Genomic DNA, 25,431 nt, shown 5'->3' with positions numbered 1-25,431 from the left:
CCTGCCAAGTCTCTAGAGCCTTTAGTGCTTTCTCTGGACAGTTAAAAGATTTCATGTCACCTGGGAAAGAGTGGCAGGGTATGATAATTTATATTAGCTTTTTCTCCAGACATCTATTTTGTATGGGTAGTAGGCTGCCCTTTTCTTACATGTCACCATAGAAAAATTCATACCTATATAAGTGACTTCTATAACATTATTTTAGTACCAGCTTCTAAAGTTTTGATAAAATTAACTCCTTTTGTTGAAAGGAGACAAAACATACCAAAATTTGGCTTGACTTACTTTTGCCTCTTCTCAGTGGCTGCCAGGTAGTATGCTGGTCTCTTTTAAAATGAATATCCTCGGGAGAGATTTGAGCCCATTGAGCAATCTTTTCTTTCTTAAATGGTATGCAGCTGATATCTTCTGATTTTTCCTTCTAATACTTTCTTCTGGTGTACTAAAGTTGAATCCATTACATCAAGGTGCACTTCCAAAGCTGCCGATTTCTCCTTAAGGAGTTCCTTATAACTAATACAATTTTAGATTGCATCCGAATGTTCATTCATTGCCTCCATTATCTCCTTTAAACAACCATCTGTATACCTCATGTGTGAAACAAGTGCATCTTTTATCTTTTGCATCTCCTTGATTATTGTGAGTAATATACCCTTCTCTTCTAATTCCCCCTCATGGCTCTAATGTCTTGAGGATGTCATTCTCATTTGCCTGGGTTGGGTATCTGTGGGAAGTGCGCTTGAGTTATTAATTTTTTTTTCTTGCTCATAAGCAATGTCGTTAGTTTTGGCCAACTAAATTTTAATGTTTTTTTAGACATCTTTATTGCATTATTACATGCAACATAGACAAACTTACATTTATGTAAAAGTAATCAGACCATATTAACAAGTTCACATTTACTAATATTATACATCACATATGTTATTATAAATCTTAAATTCTAAGGAACATTATATAAATTATTCATTTCCTGCCTTCTCTTAACATCATTCCTCCAGTAAAACATTTTGATGTGATGTACTCCTGCCATTTTCTAAAGAGTTCTACTTCCAGTACTTTTATCTCTGTTACAATATTCACTACAAGTCTAGTTGATTTAGATTTTGTTAACAATTGATTTTTTAGCAGCCACCAGAATTACTCAGTAGTCAGTAGAGAATCTTTAATGTCTGCCAACTCATTCACTCCCAGAACATATGTTCCCAGCTACCTCTTTCTTCCCCATCACATTTTCAACATTTGTCATCTACCTGAGGAAAAATTCTTTGGAGTCTGCTTGGGGTATACAAATATCTATGGAAACACTGCCAGGCAAAAGTCCAAAATCCTCCAATTTTTTTTTGCATATGTGGGAGCCATGCATACATCTTCCCATTGTTTCTTTGTGAATTGCATATTTAATCTCTCTTTCCAATCTTAGCCAACCTCTTCTGATTGATTCCAATAGTTATCATGCAGTATATTTTATATACCCTACTAATTATCTCCTTTTTAACAGCAACTTCTGTTCTAGGTCCAGTTAAAAACTCAACCAGTGCAGGTCTTTCATATAGGCTTACCAATCCCTTTATTTTGGTCTATACTCTACCAATCCCTGATAGGGATGACATTCACTAGCCTGCACTCCAAATGTCTCCTTGGCCTTTTCCCATTCTGTTACCTTTTGTTTTCTAATTATTTGGCCCTAATACCTTGACTGCTTTGCTAGCTTTCTCCAGTAAATTAAAAACCCTTTTGCCTATTCTCTATACCCCTAATTGCAGTCATCCCTATTGGCTGGATTTTCTTTATCTATCCCCATGTTGACTTGGTTCTTAGTATACTTTTTGCTACTTTATGAATATAATATTCTGTGCGACTGTTATTCCCCTTGAGGATCTCTGTCCAAAATCAGATTTTTTTCCTTATTTCTTGAATTACCATCTGCTTCTTCATCATTGTCCCCTTCTACTGTAAGTTTTAGCTTTCTGCTTGTGTTTTGTATAAAAACCTTAACTGTGTATCTCTAAAATATCCCTTTAAATTAGGTAATCCTAAAGCTTGTTCTGCTGGGAGGGTCAACTTATTTCATTTGGCTCTTGCCCTCTTCTCCTCACAATTAAAATCCTTCTATGCTTTATTAATTACTGTCCTTATCTTCTCCTCTGGTTGATAAAAATATGTATGACCTGTGTATAAAACAAAAGGGACTACAAATATTTTACAGCATGTATCTTGCTATTAATATCCATAGGCAAACTTGCAGTTTCTCAGTTTTTGTATTTTCTTGTGTTTAGTTTCTTGCAGTATATCCTGCCATAACCCATTCCTTTTTTGTCCATACCCCCATATACTTCATTTTATCATGTCCTCATAAATGTGGGTATTGCCAGACCAATTCATATGTGGGTACATAGTTTATAGCTATAGGCTTTGTTTTATTTTCATTAACTGTATATCTTGAAAAAAACACAGAACTGTCTCAGAATATTTGACAACACTAAGATGTCCTGTTCTGGTTCCATTAGGTACAAAATGATATCTTCTGCAAATAGAGAACTTTTCTTGAACACCATTCCCATTTATATCCCTGAATTTTTGAATCCCTTATTTTCTTTGCCAGTGTTTCTAAATATAATGCAAATAACAAAGGGGAAAGATAACACCTATGCCTGGTTCCTCTGTTCAGACACAACTTGTTAGACAGCAGCCCTCACACTTTGATTTTTGCCTCCAATCTCTCGTATAACTTTCTGATTAACCTTATTGTATCAGAAAATGCAAGTGCTTCCATTGCCATACTCATAAAATCACAGCTTACTCTGTCAAAAGCTTTCTTTGCATCAACACCCACTAGTAACAGCAGTAGTTTATTATATTCTGCTTCCATCTGGATTATCATTGTTCTTTTAATGTTGTCAAATCTTTGTCTCCCCTCCAGCAGACCACATTGGTCCACATCTTTCAATTTTGGCTTCATCTTTGCCATTCTATTAGCCATTGTAGACCATTTGTAATCATGGTTTAGAACTGAAATGGGTGTATGTGAAACTGGATCAGATGGGTCTTTACTGTCTTTAGGTATTACAGCCACCACAGCTGTTTTCTAGGATTGTTGGTGCCTCCTCTCCTTTTAAAATACAGTTAAACAAAACCTTCCAAATCTTCATCACTTTCTTCCCTCGAGACTTCATTGGCATGCCATCTGCTCTTGGAGACTTTCCTGTAGATTGGTTATGCATCACCATTTTCATCTGATCTCCTTCTATCTTACCTGATAGTTATTGAGCCTCATCTACCACTAACCTTGGCATATTTAAGTCTTCCATAAATATTTCCATTTGTGCTTTTCTTGATTTCCCAACTTTTCTGCTTTATACAAATTTTCATAACATTTCTGAAATATCTGTAATACCCCTACATGATCTCTGGTTATTTTTCTTGTTATAGGCTAACTAAGTTTGGCAGTATACCTTTCTATTTTCTGTTCCCTCAGTTGTTGTATAAAAGTGTTTGTTCTCTGGAGTTATTTTCCAAAAAACAGTTGCTTAACAACAGCCTTTCTAACTCATGCATATTATCCATGTACTCCTTTATTTTCTCTTAGTAATCTGCATTTGCGCCTATTCTTGTTCTATAAGAGTCCCCTTATTCTGCAATACTTTAACCTTAGTTAGGTCCTCTAAGCAGTTCCTCTTACTTATACACATCTGTTTTATTTCTATCCTATTTTTAAACCCCATTTACATTTATCCCACTCAGTAGCTATATATAACTTCTGAAGCTATTTCTATCTTCCCTAATAACTTTCATAGAATTTTTAACAATAGCTGGGAAAGTGCCAGTGTGTCATTTTTACTTCATTACCCTGCATTTTTGTCTTAGTTTTTATCAGTGCATGATCTAAAATAATTATTGGACATGTATTAAAACTTTCAACTAAATGCACATGTTCCTATGATATGTAATTTCCATCTAGTCTAACACAGTTATTGTACCTTGGGGAATAATATGTACATTCTGTCTGAATTTCTACTACTGAATTCACACCTACTATACCAAATATCTTCATACATTTCTTCAGAAATGTACTTTCTTTTTTCTATTTTCCTTTCTAGGTCCTCCTGATACATGCTCACTGTTGCATAAAAAACAAGTTCCATTCCCCATCTGTAAGTAATATTCCCTGCTGATTATTTTTCCCCAAAACTTTTTCAGCTCCATAGTAGCAGTTTCAGGTTGAATATCAATGCATGCCAATGTAATCCTCCTTTCTTGTCAATAGCCCCTTAGTTCCACAAATTGACCATAATTGTCTTTTTTTCCTCTTTTTTCACTACTGGAGCCCATGTAGCAATCAGTATAATTGTTCCCTTTTTTGTTTGTCTCTGATATTCTGCTGAATATCCATCTTGAAATCATTTTTGTCAAATTCACCTGCTCCTTTCTTTCCAAGTATATCTATCTGCATTTTGTAATGTAATTCAGTGCTCTTTCCTTTTTGTCTATACCTTTAAGGTCATTTACATTCCAAGATAACATGGATAGTGTAGGCATTATTATTGAAAGGTAATGTTCCAACCGGTTATGCACAAGTTTTGTTTTTTTTTAATGTGTATTTCTAACTTTTGTCTTGTATGCACACATTTATGTTTGGCAGGCTGATCTTTTATACATTTGTTTCTTATCTCCATTTGAATTTGTCACATTTTCAAGACTTTGTTTTAAAGAAAACTCTCAAACCAAAAAGTAAATACATTTTCAGAACACTCTCAACCCCTGTTAACTTAGAAGAAGCACACAAAACTACGCCCATCTTCAAAGAATGAAATTTTACCCTCCAGATAAGAATAATTTCCACCAAATTGACAGCTGCACCCACAGGCATTACCTAACCTAAAGTTAAGGTTACTCCATGCTAAAACTTATGCTACAGCCTATGTTCCTGCTTAGACTGATTGCTGCCAGTTCTTTTGTTATCTCTATTCCTCTCCCAGATGTGAAAAACAGCTTGTATGCTTTTAGAAAACATTACCTTTTAGCCCTAAGGGTACCTTCGTTGAAGGTTGTGTGTCAGGGCTGGTAACTCGACACGTAAAAATCAACTACCAATCATTAGCGGACCAGAGTTCCACTATGGCGACCGCTAACCGGGAAAAGCCGAAAGACACAAACAAACAAACCTTTTAGCCCTAAGGAAACGTGCACTGGCTGCCTTTAAAACTAAATTGTACACTGTTCTGTTAGAGTATTAAGGCTGCTTGGGAGGCTGCTATCTCTTATTCACTTCCCATAATTTCAAATTTTATTTTTCACTGAACTTTTTATTTTGCATTTCCCTTAGCAAAGAATGCTTATAACTCACATGATTAATTGCTTGCACCTATAGACAGCTTGCCTCCATGTAAATGTAGTCAGCAATGAATCTTTCTAAATTTCACAAAGAATAAAATGTACCACTGCTGTCCACTGCAGACTTCTTGACTCTCACTAAATATTTACTAATGAAAAAAAAAAGCAAAGCATGTTTTATGGCTTTCGTCATTTGTGTGCATACATATCCATATCTATGTGTCTATATCTAGCTACACACAAACACACACACACATATATATATATATATATATATATATATATATATATATATATATATATATATGTGTGTGTGTGTGTGTGTGTGTGTGTGTGGGAGTCATTACTTTAGTTGACTGTTTTTAAGGTCAGTATCTGTTTTGTCAACACACTTTGATCTACAAAAAAAGATTGTCAACAGTTTTGTGTAATCATTACATTACTAGGGCTGGGGAATATCTCCTTTCTCTGGCAATGTGCAGTCTTTGAGTTAGAATATTTAACTACCATGGTGTAAGGATGATGCAAATTGGAGATTTTCCCTCTTCAGAAAAGATAGTTATAAAATTGCAGGTTCAGGTGTTAGGTCCAGGAGTATACACCTTTTCTTTAGATTTTTTTGAACATTTGTATGTTTCCGTTTAAGTGCACTCACAGAAATATAAATATATCAGATGTTAAAGGACCCATCTGCATGAGTTGCTGATAGTTCAGATGGCTGTAAAAGATCCCATGGCACTTATGAAAAGTATAGGTCAATTTCCCTGGTGCTTTGGCCAGATTTTCTTTATTTAATGTTTATATCATCTCTGGTGTTCCCTGAAAAGAGTCTGTTGGCCTAGGTGGACTTACCTGGTCAACAAAGTAAAAACAGAATGTACGATATATGCACGCACACATCAATGTAACCATAGTCTGTCATGTCCACTCAAGTTGAATAGCTGATGGAGGAGCTGCCCATCTTCTGCCATTGCCCTTTCTTTTCCTTGCTGTGTCCATCATCTTTGAATTCCCTCTGATTGCTTCCACTGTACCATAATCTCAGACAAGTACATCCCTGTGCCATGCCGCCTTGCCTTTGAAATGCATTGCATCCATGTCATATTTCTCTTTCTCATCCATTTTCTAGTCTACTCACCTGTAGATGGCCAAGCCAGTCATTTTCACTTTCCTCTCTTTTCTCTGTAAGCTGTTTAAGTACCTGTGTACTGCATATTTGTAGTCTTCCTTTGTGTGGCTACCAAACCTGGACTTACTATTCTTTGTGCAGCTTTACCAGTGTTATGCTCAGTGGAAATAGTATCAGTCTCTATGGAGTGGTCTTGTGCTCTGCAGCCTAGCGTTCTCTTGGTCTTTGCCAGCACATTTCCACAATGAATAGTATGATTAAGATTATGTGCGGTTATGAAAAGGCAATATACAAAGAAACAGTGGGTTTAGGATTTTAGCATGGAAGTGTTTACACAGGTATTTGTATATCTCAACAGACTTCAGAAAATTTTCCCACAGATCGCAAATGTACGATGTGTGATGGGAAAGAGAGGTATACTTGAGAGCATGTGTTTTTGGAATGTTATGATTTGACAGATTTTAAAAATTCCCTAAAGAGTACTTTGCCAGAAATGTTAGGGGAGCAAATTATTGTAACTAAGGAAGTAATTCTTTGAGCTGAGATATAAAAACTGAATTGCCTAGATACAGTAAGGCCCTATTAAATGTAATGCTGTTGACTGCCAACAAAAAGCAATTACTAGAAAATCAGAATACAAAACAACCATAAGTGAATTATTGAATGTTGTAAAGGATACAGAAGAATTGGAGGTAGGATCTTTAGAAAAGAGAAGGAGGAAACTGCACAGAAATAAATGGAATTTAAGAACAGTACAGGCAAAATAGTGTTCAGGAGAATAAGTAAAACTTTAAGGAAGATAAGCCTTGAGAAATTTGTATAATTACGTGAATTATTGTTGAGAAGAAAATCCTGTATGCATAATGCATGAAAAAGAAAAAAAGTCTATTTATTTTTTTAATAACTGTATGATGTGAAGTTGTTCTATCTCACCGTTCATTCTTACAGATGGGTTCGGAGCCGATCCTCAGCTCTGAGATGACCTACTTTAAAGCTCGAGGTCTTCAGATAGCTCAAGGCCAATACCCTATCCCATGATGCACCTAGAGTTACCTCAGATCTAGTTTGCCGCTGCAATAGATCGGAGGTTCTCGCTAGCTCGGGCCAGTAAAAAGTTATTTTCTTAAATATATTTCATAATATTGATAAATCTTTCTAAATTATAGTTTCAGATACTTAGACAAGCTCTTATAGCTTTTTACGTAGTTTCCCTTCCCACGGTGTGTCTCTTTCTTAAATTAGTATTTAGCTTTTTTGGCCTCGTTCACTTAGGCCTAGTGATATCTTTATTAGTACTTTAGATTATTTTGTGTGTGCTTAGTGATCTTTCTGTCACAGCTTGTTACATTTAACTTTTACAGTTCGAATAGTGACCTTTTATAGTCACAACTTTAGAATAATTAGTGTTAGAGCTGTAGATATGTGTGTGTAGTAGTAGTTTAGTTGTGTGCCTTTAGATAGTGACTTTCTGTCACAGCTTTGATATATTTATCTATTTACAGTTTAGATATAGTTTTGTGTGTGTGTGTGTGTGTGTGTGTGTGTGTGTGTGTGTGTGTGTGTGTGTGTGTGTGTGATGACTACTATTTAGCCCATAGTTTTCAAAGGGCTTGTTTGATAATTATTGTTTGGGTGTGTCTAGTTTTTACAGCACCCTTTTTGATACTATATGTTATAGTATGGCTGACCAAGACAAACACCCTAAATCAGGGTTTAAGAAATATCCCAAATGTGGGCAGAAAATGTCTGTCACTGACAGTCATGTGAATTGTGTTTATTATTTGTGAGCATTGCATCTCCAGGAAAGCTGCTCCATCTGTCATTCTTTCTCTTCTAGAGTTCTCTAGGAGAGAAAGAGAAAGTTGATCGACAGAGGATTACTTAAACCTTCATTCCAAGAAACTTTGAGCGACCAAGATGGATCCAGTAAATCCTCAGTCTTCCAAGACTTCTACTTCTGTGGTTAAGAAATCTAAAAAGTCTTTGATGTCGGTTCCACAGACCTCGGAGCTGACCGTCTCATCTTTTTGGAGCCAGTCCCCAGTTTTGTAACCGGTATCCGAAGTGCCTGAGTCTCCACTCCTGCAGTCTGTACCCCCTTCTATCCACTCATCTTGGTCTTCGATTAGCCTTTCTGATTTGGATGTGGATCGTGTGGTGCAGAAGCTTTTACAGGCACCGGCCTTTGCTAAATTCTTATCGGCTCTGACCCAAGTGATTTCGGAACCAAAGTCCCTTTTACCACCTACTACTCTTCCTCCACCGAGCCATACTGGTCCTTCTTGGTCAGACTTGATGATCATTGAGCCTTTGGAGCCGACATCTGCTCCATTGTCTTTGGCTCCATTTACTCTGACGTCCTCGGTGCCAGTTGAGGAATTTAGGAGGCGACACTCTGGTCAGGGGAGAATAGTCGGACTGACTTGTCGGTTCTGACTATGCCTCTTGGGGCTTCGGCTCAGATGAGCTCGGCTCCTACCTCTGGCTCAGAGCACACTGTCCCAGTGTCGGGGGTATCAATGGTTTACTCTGATCGGTCGGTCCCTTCTCATCGGAGTAAAGGTGCCTTCAATGCTATGAGGAGAGTTATGTCTCCTAAGACATCTTCGACTTCGGGTCCAGCTACCTCCTCCCCTAAAGCTGTGTCTGCTTCTGCTTCACAGATCCTTGCCAAGCATAGAGACCCAGAGCCTCAGGAAGCCCCATTGGGTGGCCCCTGCTCTTTCAAGACCTCACCAGAAGCCCCCACTGATGAGGTTCCCAGGAAGAAAATCTGTAAGAGGAAGCATTTAGACTCCCCACAGGAGTCCCTGACATCTGATACTGACTTGGATGAATCAGAAGGGTCCCCACAGTCCCCCTCTGAGGATATCTCTTTGCTGAGATATTAGAAATTCTTAGACAGAGGGCTGACTGGCAGTACACCAACCCTACTGAAGACAAGTCAGTTCTCCTGAAGGCTTTCGGGTCTCAGCCGTCCACCTCTTGGGTGTCTCCGCCCTTCGATGAGCTTATGCAGCTGGTCTAATGAAGGGTGTGGGAATCTCTGGACACCATGGAGCCTGTTCCCAGGAGGCCCCCTAGGACAAATCTTTTCTTGCTAAGGGTGTGCCAGTTGATGCCATGGTGGTGGTGGTAGCGGCAGCCACCAAAAAGGAAATTTCAAAAACTTCCTCTTTTGTCCATCCTAACAGAGTATCTAGGATCATGGCTAGATATGGGAAGTGTGGTTACAGTTCAGCGACTTTTGCACTGCATTCGCTCAACTGTCTAACCCATTTTATTAGACTGCAAAGAGATCTCCTTAAAGAGCTGGAAGATTCTCTTCAGGGTTTATTAGCTGCAGGAGCTTCAGATAAAGTTGCCTCCCAGTTTGCTACCCTCAACTCCATAGTGAACTCGTCCATGATCCTCATTTCATATGCAGCTGATGGAACAAGCAGGGTAGCGGGTACAGGAATTGCTCTTAGGAGACACTCCTGGATGTGCTTGTGTTCCTTCGTGGAGCCTTTTAAGTCATCCTTTGTAAATACCCCTTTTGATAGCTTGTCTCTTTTCGGGCCCAAAGTTAAAGAAACTTTAACCAGGTGTGAACAGGAAGGAAAGACTCTGCCATTGGAGTCTGTTTTTCCAACCCTACCAGACCCTACCCCAAGGGTCAAAGGGGAGGAAAGATGTGGTTCCACAAAGCCCAAGGAACCTTTCAGGACACACATGGTGAACCCCCCCTCCAGGGGCAGAGGAGGGGCCAATAATGGAAGATGCCAACCTCGTGGCAGAGGTGGTCCACAAAACCAGGGAGACGGATCACTTCTTTGGGAAGCCGTAACAATGCTCCTGAAAGGAGGCCCAACTGTCCTACTCTGGAGGCAGTCAAGGGTTGCTTATCTTTGTATCCAGAAGCCTGGCTCAAAATAAATGACAACTAGGTATAAAGTATCATTTCCAGAGGATATTTCATTCTTTTCACCACACCCCCCTCCACTGACAAGAAAAATCGCAGACGTTCCACCCAGTTACAGGGAACAGGCAACAGTAGAGGTCCAATTGTTGCTAACAAAAATAGTCCTGCAACAAGTCCCAGCAGACCAGATAGGATCCGGAACTTACTCAAGATTCTTTTTAGTTCCAAAAAAGACAGGGAACTGGAGACCTATATTGGACCTCAAAAGACTAAACAGATCTGTCAAGAAAGAGAAGTTTCGGATGGTCTCGCTTCAGTTGATACTTCCCATTTAGGGAAAGACAATTGGATGTGCTTGATAGATCTCCAGGATGCGTACTACCACATAAAATGGCCAGACCATCCAGGGATCATTTGCACGTCCGGCTGGGAGCCAATCATTACCAGGTTTGGGCCCTGCCCTTTGGTCTCACTACAGCCCCCAGGTTGTTGTTCAAATGCATGGCAGTGGTCACAGTTCACCTGAGACATTTAGGATTCCAGGTGTTTCTGTACCTAGACTATTGGTTCCTCACCGCCACCACCAGACATCAACTCATTCAAGCCAGAGACACCACTCTTTCACTCTGCAGTCAGCTGGGCATTACAATAAGCTCAGGAAAATCTGCCTTGTCGCCATCGCAACATACCGTTTTTATGGGAGCAGAACTGGATACCACCACCACCATGCTGAGACTTTCAGCAGAAAGAGTCTTACTACTCCGTCAGCAGGTCCGCAATATCATATCCAAAAACAAGGCTCCAGCATCAGAAGTACTAAAATTGTTAGGCATGATGGCAGCTGCAATATTATCCATACCGCTGGGTCGCATGCACATGCGGATTCTGCAATGGCTGTTTTTCACTCAATGGTCTTACCAAGAGCTCCCAATGTCTCATCTCATAATGATCACAAACACATGCAAAAAAGGATCTTCAGTGGTGGTTGACTTCTCTTCATGTCACGATAGATTGTCCTTTTGTTCTACCCCCACCAGCGGCCACAGTGACCACGGATGCTTCCCTGATATGGTGGGGGGGGATTTTCAGGGAAGAACAGCCCAAGGCACATGGACCGATCAAGAGACACATCTGCATATCAATGTCCTAGAGATGAGAGCAGTGCTTTTATCATTGCAATACTTCCAGGACTCTCTTCCTCTGAGTACAATTGCGATTGAGACAGACAACATGTCAGTGGTCTGGTACTTGAACAAACAAGGAGGAACCAGGTCCTTCCCCTTTTGTCGCAAGACCCTAAAAGTATGGCAGTGGGCTGTATGCAGCCAGTGGCTTCTGTTAGCAAAGCACATCCCGGGGAAATCCAAAGTGATAGCAGACAAGCTGAGCAGAGCAATTTTGTTGTCTCACGAGTGGTCCCTCAAGAAAGAAATAGTGGACAGGATATTCCACAGGTGGGACCAACCTTGCTGCGACCTTTTCACCAGCCACATTAACACGAAATGCAGAAGCTACTTTGCCCAGATTCCCCCTCCAGAAGTAGCCCCAAGGGATGCACTCGTACACGATTGGCCTCCAGGTCTCCTCTGTGCGTTCCCACCAATCCCGTTGATACCCAAGGTACTACAGAAAGCAAAAGCCCTGGGAAGGACCATCATTCTAATAGCCCCTCATTTGGCCTTGTCAGATTTGGTTCCCCTTCCTTCAACTTCATCTTTTGGAAGACCCCTGGATTCTGGACCCAGTTCCAGATCTTCTCACTCACTTGTCAGGGGAACTTCATCCCTCTCTTCAGTCCCTGAAGCTGACAGCTTGGCTGCTCCAGTTCCCATCATAGCCAGGTTCCATAACCTTTCTAATGAGACAAAGCAAAATCTTATATCCTCTCATAAATCCTCTACGAAGAAGCTATATCTTGGCAAATGGGAAAAATGTTCTATATGGGCCTCTCAAAACAATATTGATCCCTACCTAGCCCCTATGGCCCCTATACTAGAGTTCTTTACCATGATCTTCAACAAAGGAGCAGCAGCAGCAGCAACAGTTAGTGTTCAACTTGCTGCCATTTCTAATTTTCACCTTGGATTTGAAGGTTTGAACATTATGTCACACAAACTATCCAGAGCCTTTCTGAAAGGGACCTTTTATCTCAGACCACCTGTGAAATCTCCCTATACCCCATGGAATCTAAATTTTATGCTTTGTCGCATTATTCTCCCCCCATTCGAACCAGCTTCCTTATGTGACATCAAATTTTTGTCATGGAAAACTATCTTTTTAGAAACTAACACTTCTGCCCACAGAGTGTCAGAGCTTCAAGCCTTGTCCATTAAGCCAACTTATTTGATTTTCTGTGCTGACAGATTCTCATTTTGAACTAACCCTTCCTTTTTGCCTAAAGTTTGTACTGAAGCTTAATCAAATTATTGATTTGCCAGTATTCTTCTCCAATCACTCCAACAATTTAGAATATATGCTGCACAAGCCTGATGTTCATAGACAGATCAGATTTTACTTGGATAGAACAAAAGATTTTAGGAAATCTGAACAGTTTTTCGTTTCTTTTTCAGACTCCAGGAAAGGTATGCCAGTGGCCAAAACAACTCGTAAGTGGTTATCTGATTGTATCACATTTGCTTACTCAGCTGTTAATATGCCCTTACAACATAAAATCAAGGCTCACTCTACCAGAGCAATTTCTACATCCTCTGCTTTTTCTGCCAGACTTCCTATAGATAACATTTGTGCAGCAGCCACTTGGTCAAGACCTCATACCTTTATCACTCATTACAAAGTTGACAGGGCCTCCTTTGAGTCTACTGTCCTGAAAAACATACTCCCGTGAGCCACCCGAGATACATGATGCTTGGGATGCTACCCATCTGTAAGAATGAGCGGTGAGATAGAACAACTTCACATAAAGAAGTTTTGTACTTACCAAAACATTCCATGTGAGTTGTTCATCTCGCCTTCATTCTTACTTCCCACCCTCCTAAACCCTCCAGGGTTTTTCGAAGACCGAGATGCTGGATTCTTCCAGGTTACTCATCCCTTCTATAGCTTTCTCTTATGGAGTGATAGAATGACATATGGTATTATTATGTGCAGCAAGCAAGATGTGAGGTAACTCTAGGTGCATCATGGGATAGGGAGTTGGCCTCAAACTATCTGAAGACCTTGAGCTTTTTATAGTAGGCTAACTCGGAGTTGAGGATCGGCTCCGAACCCATCTGTAAGAATGAAGGTGAGATGAACAGCTCACATGGAAGTACATAACTTTTTTATCCATGTCATTGTGCAATGTGTAAAGTTAATACAGGCGTTAGAAAAACTATTAAGGTTAATTATCATCCCAAGATCTTTTTTCATTTGATAATGTAAGCATATAAGAATTACTTATGCATGGTAGTGTACTGGTTGTTGGCGTTTGAGGTCATCTTCTGTGTTTATCTCCAAAAATGCATTTTGTATTTGTCCATTTGATACTACATTTGATGGGCATTATGTTGTATGCTAGAGTTAGATTCATGGAATGTTTCCTATTTGTAGAGATACATTTATGTAAAAATGAGGTGAATGAGAAGAGTGAAAATTTGATCTTTTATCTCGGCAAGCCTGTTAGTGTGAGCAATGTTGTCATTTATTCAGTTTGATGTGCAAGAGTTTCCTATTTTAAAAAAAAGAATATGTATAGTTCTGCTATTCTCCATCATGCCTGAGTGGTTTGCAGCTGCAAGGCTGTACTTCACCTGTAATTTCTGAGGTGCTGCATAATTCTTTTCCCACTACATCTTAACACGGTATTACTCCTGTTGCATCCACTCACAAAGCATTGATTGAGTGTTAAACTTAATTTCCTTGTGTTTAGTTAACACAGAAAAAAGCATAAGCTTGTAGCTTGAATTCATGCCACACAGAAGGTAAACATATTTGATTGTTTCTTACTGTTCATCTTTGTGTTTGGAACGTATGCATATATTTTTACTGTTTTATTTTCTGATCATTGAGTAGAATTGTAAAGGTCAACGTTGTTGCTAATATTGTGCCCTTTCTGTAGCTCGTGTGGTAAATCTGTCAAGTGGAAAAGCCAACCTTGTAGAAAACTGCATGGAAGAAACAGGTGGCCTTGGAGTGGATATTATCATAGATTCTGGAGGTTTGTAGTTCCAGTTCTAAGTTTATCTTTACTCATTTTTATCTATATTCTGTCTTTGTGTCCATAAACTGCATGTCCATAAATCAATGAATTCTAGCTGCATTCAGTAGATATTTTATGTACGTATTTTCAAAAAGTTTCCTTTGTGTTTTTCTTCAAAAGACTGGAATTCTTATTAGAGTAAATGTCCTGAGTGTAGGACTTGACCTTCTAGACTTAGTGACTAGATTAAAAAAAAAAAAAAAAAAAAGACTTTAGTTACTATTTCCAAAATCTGGGACTTGGGGGCTTCCAAGATGGCTGCACACTGATCAACAGCATTACATTTGCTCTGTGTGAAAACAGAAACTGAAAGATAACCGTTGATATTGTAGGCTTGAGTGAAGTTCAGTTACTAGCTAGTAAGTACACTGCCTGGATGCCTGCAAAGAAGAAACTAAGAATGCCTGAAAGAAAGTCAAGTAGAAAAAAGTGAAGAGAAAATACTGAGTAGGAGAATCCTGCAGTGTTTATCAAAGAGCAGTTCAAGCTGCAGTTTTGGTGCAAGACATGGCTTCCAGTAATCTAGTGGAAAAATAAGTCAAATGTGCTCAAAGCTGATTAAAATAAATGAAACACTGAAGAATATATTGATGCAAATAACAAAAGGTTGGAAAAAAATGGAAGAAGCTTCAAACAGATTTTCAGATGAGCTGATAAAACTGCAAATAGAGGTAAAAATGAAGAAAAGACTGGCTGAGGCACAGATAGTGTTGTAGCATGGATAATCTCAATTTGAGGTTAATTAAGGCCTGTGTAGTGGATATGTGGCACATATGTTCCTGTTGAGGGTTAAACTTCATTATTCAAAGATGTACATAGTTGTGTGTTTGTACTAATTTAACTGGTTGTGGGGGTATTCTGGGGGTGTTAGAGATTTTGTTTGAGGGTTTTTATTAAAACAAAAAAATCTTGTAAAATGTGACATAGGTTTCAATGTTGATAAAAAAAATGCTTAAAGGTTTAAGTTGACAAATATTAATGAGTGCATGTATCACAAAAACTGGAAATACACATTTCAAAATGTGTGCACTCTCTCTGCTCCATACTAGTCTAATAATCATGGAACAGTTCTTGCAATGGGGTGAATTCCCATAATCTTATATTTTCTTGGAATGTGAATAGTGTCACAGATTGAGACAAAAGGGAAAGAATACTGAATTGCATTAGGAAATGCAAAGTGCAAAATGTAATGCTGGAAGAGACATATTTGGAAGGAACTGACCATTTGAATTTGATAAACGATATCCTCCAGAGTGTCGAGGACAAAGGAAAAGAGGAGAACTTATATTTCTAGAGGAGCTTCAGTAGTGATAATAGACTGAACAAAAGATAATAGATTTTAGTAGTAAGGTTCTACTGGCAAAGGATGTGGATTATGCTGGCAGGTATTTATATTCCATCTAAAATTGCTATTTTGAAGCTTTAAAAAAAATTTGGAGAAAAAAAAAATCAGTTTTCAGCCGGGAATATTACTTATAGGTATGGACTTGAAAGGGAAAATATTACAAAAGAGTGTCGATTTCTGAGGATGTTTATGAAACTGTTTGGTGTGAAAGACATGAATTCAGTAATTGGAACAATAACTGGGCTTGACAGAAATTGTATTTTACAGGAGCATGTACATTTAATTGAGAACTTTAACACATCAAATAACTGTTTTAGATCATGTGCTAATAATTACCAAGATAAAAATGCACAATAATGAAGTACAGATGAGACACTGGCTCTTCCCTGCCTTCTTGTTAAAATAGATGAATTTAAGGAATGGGTAGTGGAAAGTATCAAGGACATATTAGGAACGATAAAAAGTACTCCAAATGTTATAGCTAGTGAGTCTAATGAAATGAAAGTGGAGTTTAAAAATAGGGTAGACTTAAAAGAAATGGAAAGGGAAATTTGGTTAAGAAGTAATAATTATTTAGAGAGACTGTGACGCCCGTGCCCTGGCCCAGCAATCAAGGAGCCTCATTCCTCACCACTAACACCAGTGAGGGGCATCTCATATAGGAGGAAAGGATAACAAATACACACAGTAAAGTGCAGTTTCTTTTAAGAGCACACAGAGATCACAGTCTGTCCAGGGCTGGTCGCTCCCTTGCTCTCCAGGTCCCCAATAAGACTCCCCACTGGCACAGCTATAGGGTCCAGATCTCAGCCTAGCGGTCAAGCTAAAACCTCCAGCACCCTCTCTGTCCAGCCAGTGCTTCATGTCCCTGCCCAAGTAGCTGACACACACACATACACACGCGCACACACACACACACACACACACACACACACACACACACACACACACACTTTGAGAAGTTTATACAACCACACAGACACTCCTGGGAAAAGCTGGCACAGGTTCTCCAGCTGTGCCCCTTTTGCCCATACTAAACAGTAGAAATCACTGACACCACCCAGCTCATATTTATAAGCTACCCAAAGGCCATTAAAAGAGTGTCCAGTTATTACTGTGCAATATTATTATCCAATTGGTAGTATAACTAAACAGTCAAGGCTTATTAGAGTGACTTGGTACAGGATCACTATATACATGCAATGTACTCTTAGAGCTTAACTTATCTCTACACAAAACAGTCACAGTTGAAAGGGTTTAAAAATGTTTAATAACATATAGTCAAAACACAAGACAATACCTTTTACTACACCGTGCTAGTCAAGAATTCAGAGATCACAGAGAAATACTTAAAATAATTCAGTAGTACACTTCTGACATCATAGAAAAATGCTTAGAAATAGAAACTAGAAAGATTAGAGATTAGACTAAAAGAAAACAGAAGTCTAAGATAAACTTACATATAGAACACAGGAAGAGTGCTGATGAGTTGGATGGTCAAGACAAAAATGCTTAATGCACTCTGATTCTCACTGTTTTTAAAATCACATTCCTGGTTCACATTACATCCTTCTTCACACTTCCCTGGGTTCCCAGGCTAACAGAAACTACATTTACATTCTTAACATCTCCTTTTGTTTATCTTGCAGCTGGTCAGGAAGCAGAGCAATAAAAATACATTTGTGTGTTTAAATCTAGCAATTTAACTCTTGGTTAAAACAATAGAAAGAATGTCTTCATTTAGACATTTTGGCACCGTGTTCAGATCAAAGGGTCACAACATGTTTTACTTGGTCAGCTTTCTGCCAGCAGAGTGCACTGTTGCATTTTTTGCAGTTCCATATCTAACAGCAGTCTTTTTCACATTTAAGAGACAACACTGTGGCTTATATTAATATGTACAAACGACAGAATTATGTATAAAATTATATCTGGCTAGGCTGCCAGCCTTCATACCCCCCCCCCCCCGGAGAACTCAAGCTAGTTTTTCAAGGGACCCTTGAGAAACGCTGCTTGAGAGGGATAGGTCTATCTGAGTATACCTTACCCCATTTCCTGTCTTGAGAGCCCATCTGTATTGGCATTGCTAATCTAACTGTGGTGCTGTACTGACATATCATATGCCCGCAACCCCAGGCTCCACCTTAGCAACTTGGCATTTTGCTGGCTGGCTCTGTTTAACCATGTTAGGGGGTTGTGATCTGTCATAACAGTGAATTTCCTTCCATACAGATAAGGCTGAAGTTTCTGCAGTGCCCACACTATGGCTAGACATTCCTTTTCTACAGCTGCATAGCATTCCTCCCTGGGTTGGAGCCTACGACTGAGATAAACCACTGGGTGCGCTTGCCCTCTGAAGAAATCTGGCTAAGTACAGCCCCCACCCCATGGTTCAAAGCATCCACCTGCACAACAAATTATTTGCTGTAATCTGGACTGGCCAACACAGGGGGTCCTCCCAAAGCTTCGTTAAGCATCTGGAATGACTGCTCACATGCTGGGGTCTACACTACCTTATCTGGCCTATTCTTCCTTGTCAGGTCTGTGAGGGGAGCAGCTATGGTACTATAACTGGGGACGAACTTTCTGTAGTACCCTGTTGCCCCTAAAAATGCCCTCACCTACTTTTTGGTAACGGATGCAGGCCATGCCTGAATGGCTTCCACTTTGGCAGGTTCTGGCCTTATCTTACCACTCCCCACTCTATGTCCTAGTTAGGAGATGTCTGCCATACCCACCTGACATTTGCTCAGCTTAATGGTCAACCCTGCCCTCAGTAGTCTGCCCAGCACCTCCCTGACATGCTGAAGGTGCTCTGGCCAGGAATGGCTTTAGATGGCAATATCATCTAGGTAAGCAAGGGCACACCCTCCTACTCCTGCTAGGATATGATCTACCAGCCTCTGAAAAGTCACTGGGGCATTCTTCATCCCAAAGGGCATATTTGTGAACTCATACAAGCCAAAAGGAGTCATAAAGGCTGAATTCTGTCTAGCACTGGGAGTCAAGGGCACCTGCCAGTAACCCTTGATAACATCAATGGTTGTAAGATATTTAGCCCCACCCAGCTGCTCTAGGACCTCATCTGTCCTAGGCATGGGGTAAGCATCCGACTCTGTGACTATTTTATTTCCTGTAGTCCACACAGAACCTGGCACTGCCAACCTTCTTTGGCACCAGCACCACTGAGGCCCAGGGACTGTTGGACTTTTGAATCACCCCTAGTTTCAACATCTCCTGTACCTCCTCCCTCAGAGTCTGTTTGACTCTCTTGGGCACTCTATAAGGGGCCTGCCTAATAGGCCTTAGGGGCCCTGTGTCCTCCTAGTGCTGCCCCAGGTGAGTACATCCTGGTTTCCCAGTGATCATGTCCCCAAATTCCTGCAACACTGCTCAGATTTCTTGAACCTGGGTAGGAAATAGCTGCTGGGACATTGCTACCCCTTCCACTGAGATTTCAGCATGAGCCTCACTGAGATCAATCCCCAGATCTCCTTCAGACACCTCCTGCAATCCACTGCAAATGCTCAGCACAAGGGCCTTCCCTATCATGGTAAGGTTTCATCATGTTAACATGGTACAATTTGTGCCCCTGCCGTCTACCTAGCAGTACCACCACGTAGTTAACATCACTTACCTTTCTTACCACCTTGTAAGGTCCCTCTCAAGCTGCTTGCAGCTTGTTGTATCTGACAAGAATGAGAACCATTACCTGCTGCCCCACAGCATACCCTCTAGCTCGGGCATTCCTGTCATACCACACCTTTTCTGTTGTTGGGCTTCTGCCAGGTTCTCCTGGGCCAAGCCCATGAGTTCCCTGAGCCTTGTCCTGAGGTTTAGGACGTATGCCACCAAGAGACTCCTTGTGAAACTCGCACTCACCTTCCCACTCATCTCAAATGAAATCTAGAGGTCCCCTCACCCTATGCCCATACAGCAACTCAAAGGGTGAAACTCTTGTGGATTCCTGAGGAACCTCTCTGTAAACAAACAGGTGGGGCAAATATTTGTCCCACTCCCTCTTAAACTGATCTGCAAATGCCTGTAGCATGGACTTGATTGTAGAATTTAACCTCTCAACAAGACCTTTAGTCTGGGGATAATAGGGGGTGGTTTTCAAGTGCTTCACCCCACAGGACTTCCACAGACAAGCCAGCAGGCCTGACATGAAACTGGCACCTCTGTCAGTCAGTATTTCTTTTGGGAAGCCTACCCTGCTGAAAATCTCTAACAAAGCATTTGCCACCTTCTCTGCCTCAATGGAGGACAAAGCCACAACCTCAGGGTATTGTGTAGCATAATCCACTACCACTAGGATATACATTTTCCCTGTCGAACTTGGGGTACTCGGAGGACCCAAAATATCCATAGCTACCCTCTGAAATGGCTCCTCAGTCACAGGCAAAGGCATCAAAGGAGCTTTCACCTTGTCTCCTGCCTTGCCTACCTTTTGGCACTGCTCACAGGTCCTGCTTTCCCCTGTTGCATCTCTGAAAATTCTAGGCCAATAGAAGTTCTGCATAATAAGCCTCTTTGTACGTTTTATGTCCATATGACCTGCAAAGGGGAATATCATGGGTTATGGCTAGAAGCGCCAGATGGTAGGCTCTAGGCACTACCAACTGCTGTACTCTCTTACCCTTCTAGCCCTCCCCCAGGGGTCCACTCTCTGTATAGTAACCCTTTGCCCCAGTATACAGATTCCCCCTTTCCTTGAGAATCAGGTGCCTCCCTAGCTATCTGCCTCAGGCCTTGCAATGTAGGGTCTGAGAGCTGAGCCTGTCTCAACTGTCTCCTTGTAACCCTTCCCAACTCCCCTTCCACAGGAAGTCTGGCATCCTCTGATAGTGGTGCCGCACTGTCAGTCTGGGTACTACTACGCACCTCTACCTTTGCATTCACTCTGTCCAAGGGACCTTCAATACCCCCAAGCAGCTGTGGCTCACCTTCAGTCTCACTGCTACAGGGTAGCTCCCACCCTGAAGTAACCACCTCACCAGTCCTGGCTGCAAGTATGCAGTCTGTCTGGGTCTCCCCCAGGCTATCAGACTTACCTGCTTGTCTCCAAGCCTGACTGTGTGTAACTGCACAAGCACAGGGTACTGCAAAAAGAAGGCGAGAGGACTAGTATTTTGGCCTTTTCTGTTGAAAGACTTTGATAAAGTGCTTTCTTCTTGTTCAGTATGCAATAGTACTAAACCACATTTGCAAAAAGAGCCACTTCAGCTAAGCCATATTTCTGAACTTCCTTGGTCAACAGTAGCCACTGACGTTTTGGAGTGGAACAATCAGAATTACTTGGTGTTGGTAGACTCTTATTCAAACTGGTTTGAAATTGATCTGCTACCTAACCTAACATCCAGTACTGTTATTACTAAGTTGAAACGTCATTTCTCTGTCCATGATAGTCCACACAGTTATTTATGACAATGCTACCCAGTTTACCAGTCAGTTATTTCAGAAATTTGTAAAAGAGTGGGACTTTATCCATACTACTAGCAGTCCAGAATATCCACAGTCAAATGACCTGGCTGAGCGTGCAGTACAAAGTGCAAAGCAATTAGTAGAAAGGTCAAACAGTGACAATACCAATATCTTCTTGAATTTGCTTAATCTCAGAAATATACCCCGTGACAACTTACTTGGCTCAGAGACTTTTATTTAGGCAAAACAGAACAAACTTGCCTATTAGTTCCAGTTTGTTGGGGCCTAATGCTAAAAACACCATAGCAATCAAAGCCCAACTATTTAAAAAGTATCCTTTCAGAAGTCCAGCTATGATAAAATGAACATATTTCTTTGGCCATCGAAAGAAGGAGAGAGATAGTAAGGATGCAAACAGTGAAAGATTTTGATCAAATTGGTCAAGTGAAAGGCATATTTGCCAAGCCGAGATCCTGCTTAGTGGAATCTGAGGGTATAGAATACAGAAGAAATCACAGGCATCTTCTTCTGGTGTCTGAAACAATATCGCAGCATTGTACCTGTGATACAGACTCTAGATCTCAGAGCAACCCAGACGATGTTCCTGTTGAAGGACATGTCTCCGTACCTACTCCCATTCTTGATGATGTGCCAGATATACCTGAAGTTGAACATTCATTAAAGACTGTCACTGTTGCTAAGCCCAGTTCTAATTTTTATGTCACTTGATCAGGTCATATTTCTAGACCTAGTGTAAAATACAAAGCAACCTGGACATGATTGTTTTATTTGTGTTTAGTTCTGTATGACTGCATGTCAAAGAATTAGTTGTGTATAATTGCATGCCAAAGGATCATTTCTCTACAATTGTATGTCAATGAATGTTGTCATTTTCAGTGCATGCCTTAATTCTCAAAGAGGGAGGATGTAGAACAGAGCATGTGTTATAACTTTAAGAAGAATTTCAAAGTGAGGGCATGCGCATATAAATAGCGTGCGCATGCAGGCACCAGTGACATGTTGAGAGAACAGCCAGATTGTTGACATGTATGAGTGCAGTAGTCAGTTTAAGTTACTAAGCCTCAGTCCTGATGTGTTTGTATATAATAAAGCTGCTTGAACCGAACCCACAACTGTTCGTCTGTTTTATCCTGATCAGACGAACGACACTAACTATAAGTAATTGAGCCTCATCTGCCTCTAACCTTGGCACATTTAATTCTTCCATAAACATTTTCATTTGTACCTTTTCTTAATCTCCATATTTCTCTGTTTTATACAGACTTTCATAAAATTTCTGAAATATTTCTAATACCTCTGCAGGATATCTTATCTTCCTTATTATAGGTTCCCTAAGTCTGGCGACAACCCTTTCTACTTTCTGCTGCCTGAGTCATTGCCCTGAAAGTTTTTGAGTTCTGGCATTATTAAAAATATTTTTTTATTTAAAAAAAAAAAAAAAAAAAAGTTGCTTAACAGCAGTCTTTCTAAACTCCTGCATATTATCGAGGTAATCCTTTTTTCTGCTTAGCACTCTGCAGTTGTTCCTCTTCTTGTTTTGTGAAATTCCCCATATTCTGCAATACTTTAACATTTGTCAGTCCCTCTAAATAACTCTTGTTGCTTCTTAACCATCTCTCTCTCTTATTTCCACCCTATTTTTATATTTCACGTTAATTTTAATGTACTGAAAAAGAACCATTCAACTCACAGTAAATCCAGTAATCCACAAAATAAACTTATTAGAAGAAAACTGAATTCTGGAACGACAGATAAGAGAACCAAACTTTAATAAAAGATAAAACTTAAAAATTGCAATTAAAACCTTTTGCCATATGGTTTCTTCAAGCTAAAAATGAAATCAAACAATGTTTGCATTTAAATAAGTATAGTCATATGACTTGATGCACTTTACATAAGAAAACTAAGTAATAAAATGAATCCAAACAGTAAAAACCAGCTATTAGAAAAATAAAGATTAAACCACATAACTTAAAATAAAACAAGTAAAAATAAAATAATGCAAAAGACCTACCTAAAAAGACCTTGATAATGTACGATGGGTTGCAAAATATTCATTCTCACAATAAAATAGTATGAAGATAATGTCAAAATTGAATATGAATTTGAAAGTTTGCCTTCCAAAGTTACCATAAACACAAATGTGAAAATTTAACAATTTCATTCACTTAGTGATTTCAAAACACTAAAATTCAGAAATCAGAACTGAAGCTAGTAAATCATCTTCCAAACAACCTTATCATGAGTAGAAAGTCCAGCTCTCAAGCGAATTTAGGACGGCCCTAATGAACAGCACCTCAGTGTCAGCTCAGCCATGATAGAAAACAGTAAACAAAAGATCTGCATGTAGATGCCGCAAATTAATAAATCTAAAGACTCTCAAATGGAATCAAAGATAAGAATCATTCCAGAGTTTGGCCTAACTCCCAGTCTACATCTGAGATCTGTAACTACATTCCACCAAAGTGCAGAGTGGCAGAAAACGGTGATCATTCCCATTATTTTAAACCAAAATGAACCTACTGCGATGAACCATCATTTATGGTAACAATTTAATGTGTTAAAACACACCATTATGTCTTAATTATCCTTTTCATATTACTATCTTCTGTTCTTGATTCCATCATAGCAGAGTTGCTCTTCCACTCAATTCCTCCCCCACACTGTCTGTCTATGCAAACACTTCCCTAATATGGAATGAATTTTTTGAACTGCAGGTACAGCACCTGCTTAGCTTCTTCCCACTCTGTCAATTTTCCTTTCCAACTTATATGATCAGTAGCATGGCTCCTGTTTTTAGTTTCCTGCAGTTGCTTGCTGCAGTCCGTTACCTGTTATCTGTACCTTAGTTGTATGTATTTCTATATGCAAAACATACCTCCCAGCTGTCCCGAACTACTCTGTTTTTACCTAGTTTTGGGGTCCAAATAATGGGGTGCCATGATTCCTGAGTGGCACCCCTTCATTTCCGATTTTTTTCTTTATTTTCCAATTATTTTCATTTTGTTTTCATGCTTTAGCTGACGTCATCACGTGTGCGATGACGTCAGCTCATCAGGGCTATCAGCCTGCCAGAGTTGAGCTCGAGGCGCATGTATTTCCGGGTTTCCAGCTGGTTTTAATTGCTTTTGTGAGCAGGAACGGATGGCTTTATTTGAATTAGTTGCTGTCTAGACTGGCTGTTGATCTTGGAAGCTGGGAACGGATGGTTTTATTTTAAGTAGCTGCTGTCAATCTCTGAAGCTGCCTGGGTGAAAGCTGCTGCTTATTTACTCTGAAGCAGACGTATCGCAGCGAAGGATTTATTTTTTATGTGAGGAGGACTGAGGATGGATTTACTGGAGTCTGAACTGGCTGTTGAGATTTACTGGGAGATGTACTGCAGAGAAGTAAGCTGCTTATTTACTCAGATGCTGCCTGGGTGAACACAGACATATATTATTTACAGAGTGAGTAAGGTGTGTGTGTGTGTGTGTGTGTCCCACCCATGTAATACACCTGTTGGCTAGAGATATTTCAGGATCAAACCCTGTAAAAAGAGCCTAAAGTCCCTAGCCACCACCATTTCTGAGCTTTGTCCAGATTTGTTGTGCTAAGAGTTGAGAAGCGCTATGGTGGGAAGTGAGAACAGAATTTGTATTCCCCCATTATTGGCTTTGTTTGTTCAGGTTGTTTGTGCTAAGAGTTGAGAGATATGGTGAGTGAGAACTGAATTTGTATTCCCCCATATTGGCTTTGTCCAGGTCTTTTGTGCTAAGAGGTTGAGAGCTATGGTGAGAAGTGAGAACTGAATTCACTAAATGATAGTCATTAAGTGTTAGTCTTCCTATTTTTTAGGAAACTGATGATTTGGCATAGTGGTATTTTACTCTGACTGTAGTGCATAGGGTCCTGGGTTCAAGCTTGCCAGTGAAATGCATGGTGGTAACACAACATTTTATTCTAGCAACTTTCCAAAATTATACAAGCAATGGTTAAAATGTGTCCCTGGTAAGTCCCTAGCCACCACCACTTGTGAGCTTTGTCCAGGTTCTTTGTTCTAAGAGTTGAGAGCTATGGTGAGAAGTAAGAACTGA

At 40.0% G+C, this 25,431-nt stretch overlaps 1 protein-coding gene across 2 annotated transcripts in view; it reads left to right on the top strand.

Moving 5' to 3' along the window:
• The window catches only part of CRYZL1 (crystallin zeta like 1), a 951,914-nt gene that overhangs the window by 687,583 nt on the left and 238,900 nt on the right, over nucleotides 1-25,431 (top strand). For both annotated transcript variants that reach the window (XM_044072955.1, XM_044072954.1), the window contains one exon: nucleotides 14,425-14,523. In XM_044072955.1, the coding sequence (XP_043928890.1) occupies nucleotides 14,425-14,523 (99 nt within the window). The remainder of the gene's footprint in view (nucleotides 1-14,424; nucleotides 14,524-25,431) is intronic.

Source organism: Protopterus annectens, chromosome 5.part1 (genome assembly GCF_019279795.1).
Source record: "Protopterus annectens isolate FY-2018-M chromosome 5.part1, PAN1.0, whole genome shotgun sequence".
Lineage (NCBI taxonomy): Eukaryota > Metazoa > Chordata > Ceratodontiformes > Protopteridae > Protopterus > Protopterus annectens.
Note: the sequence above shows the minus strand (reverse complement) of the source record. Positions and strands in the feature narration are given on the sequence as shown.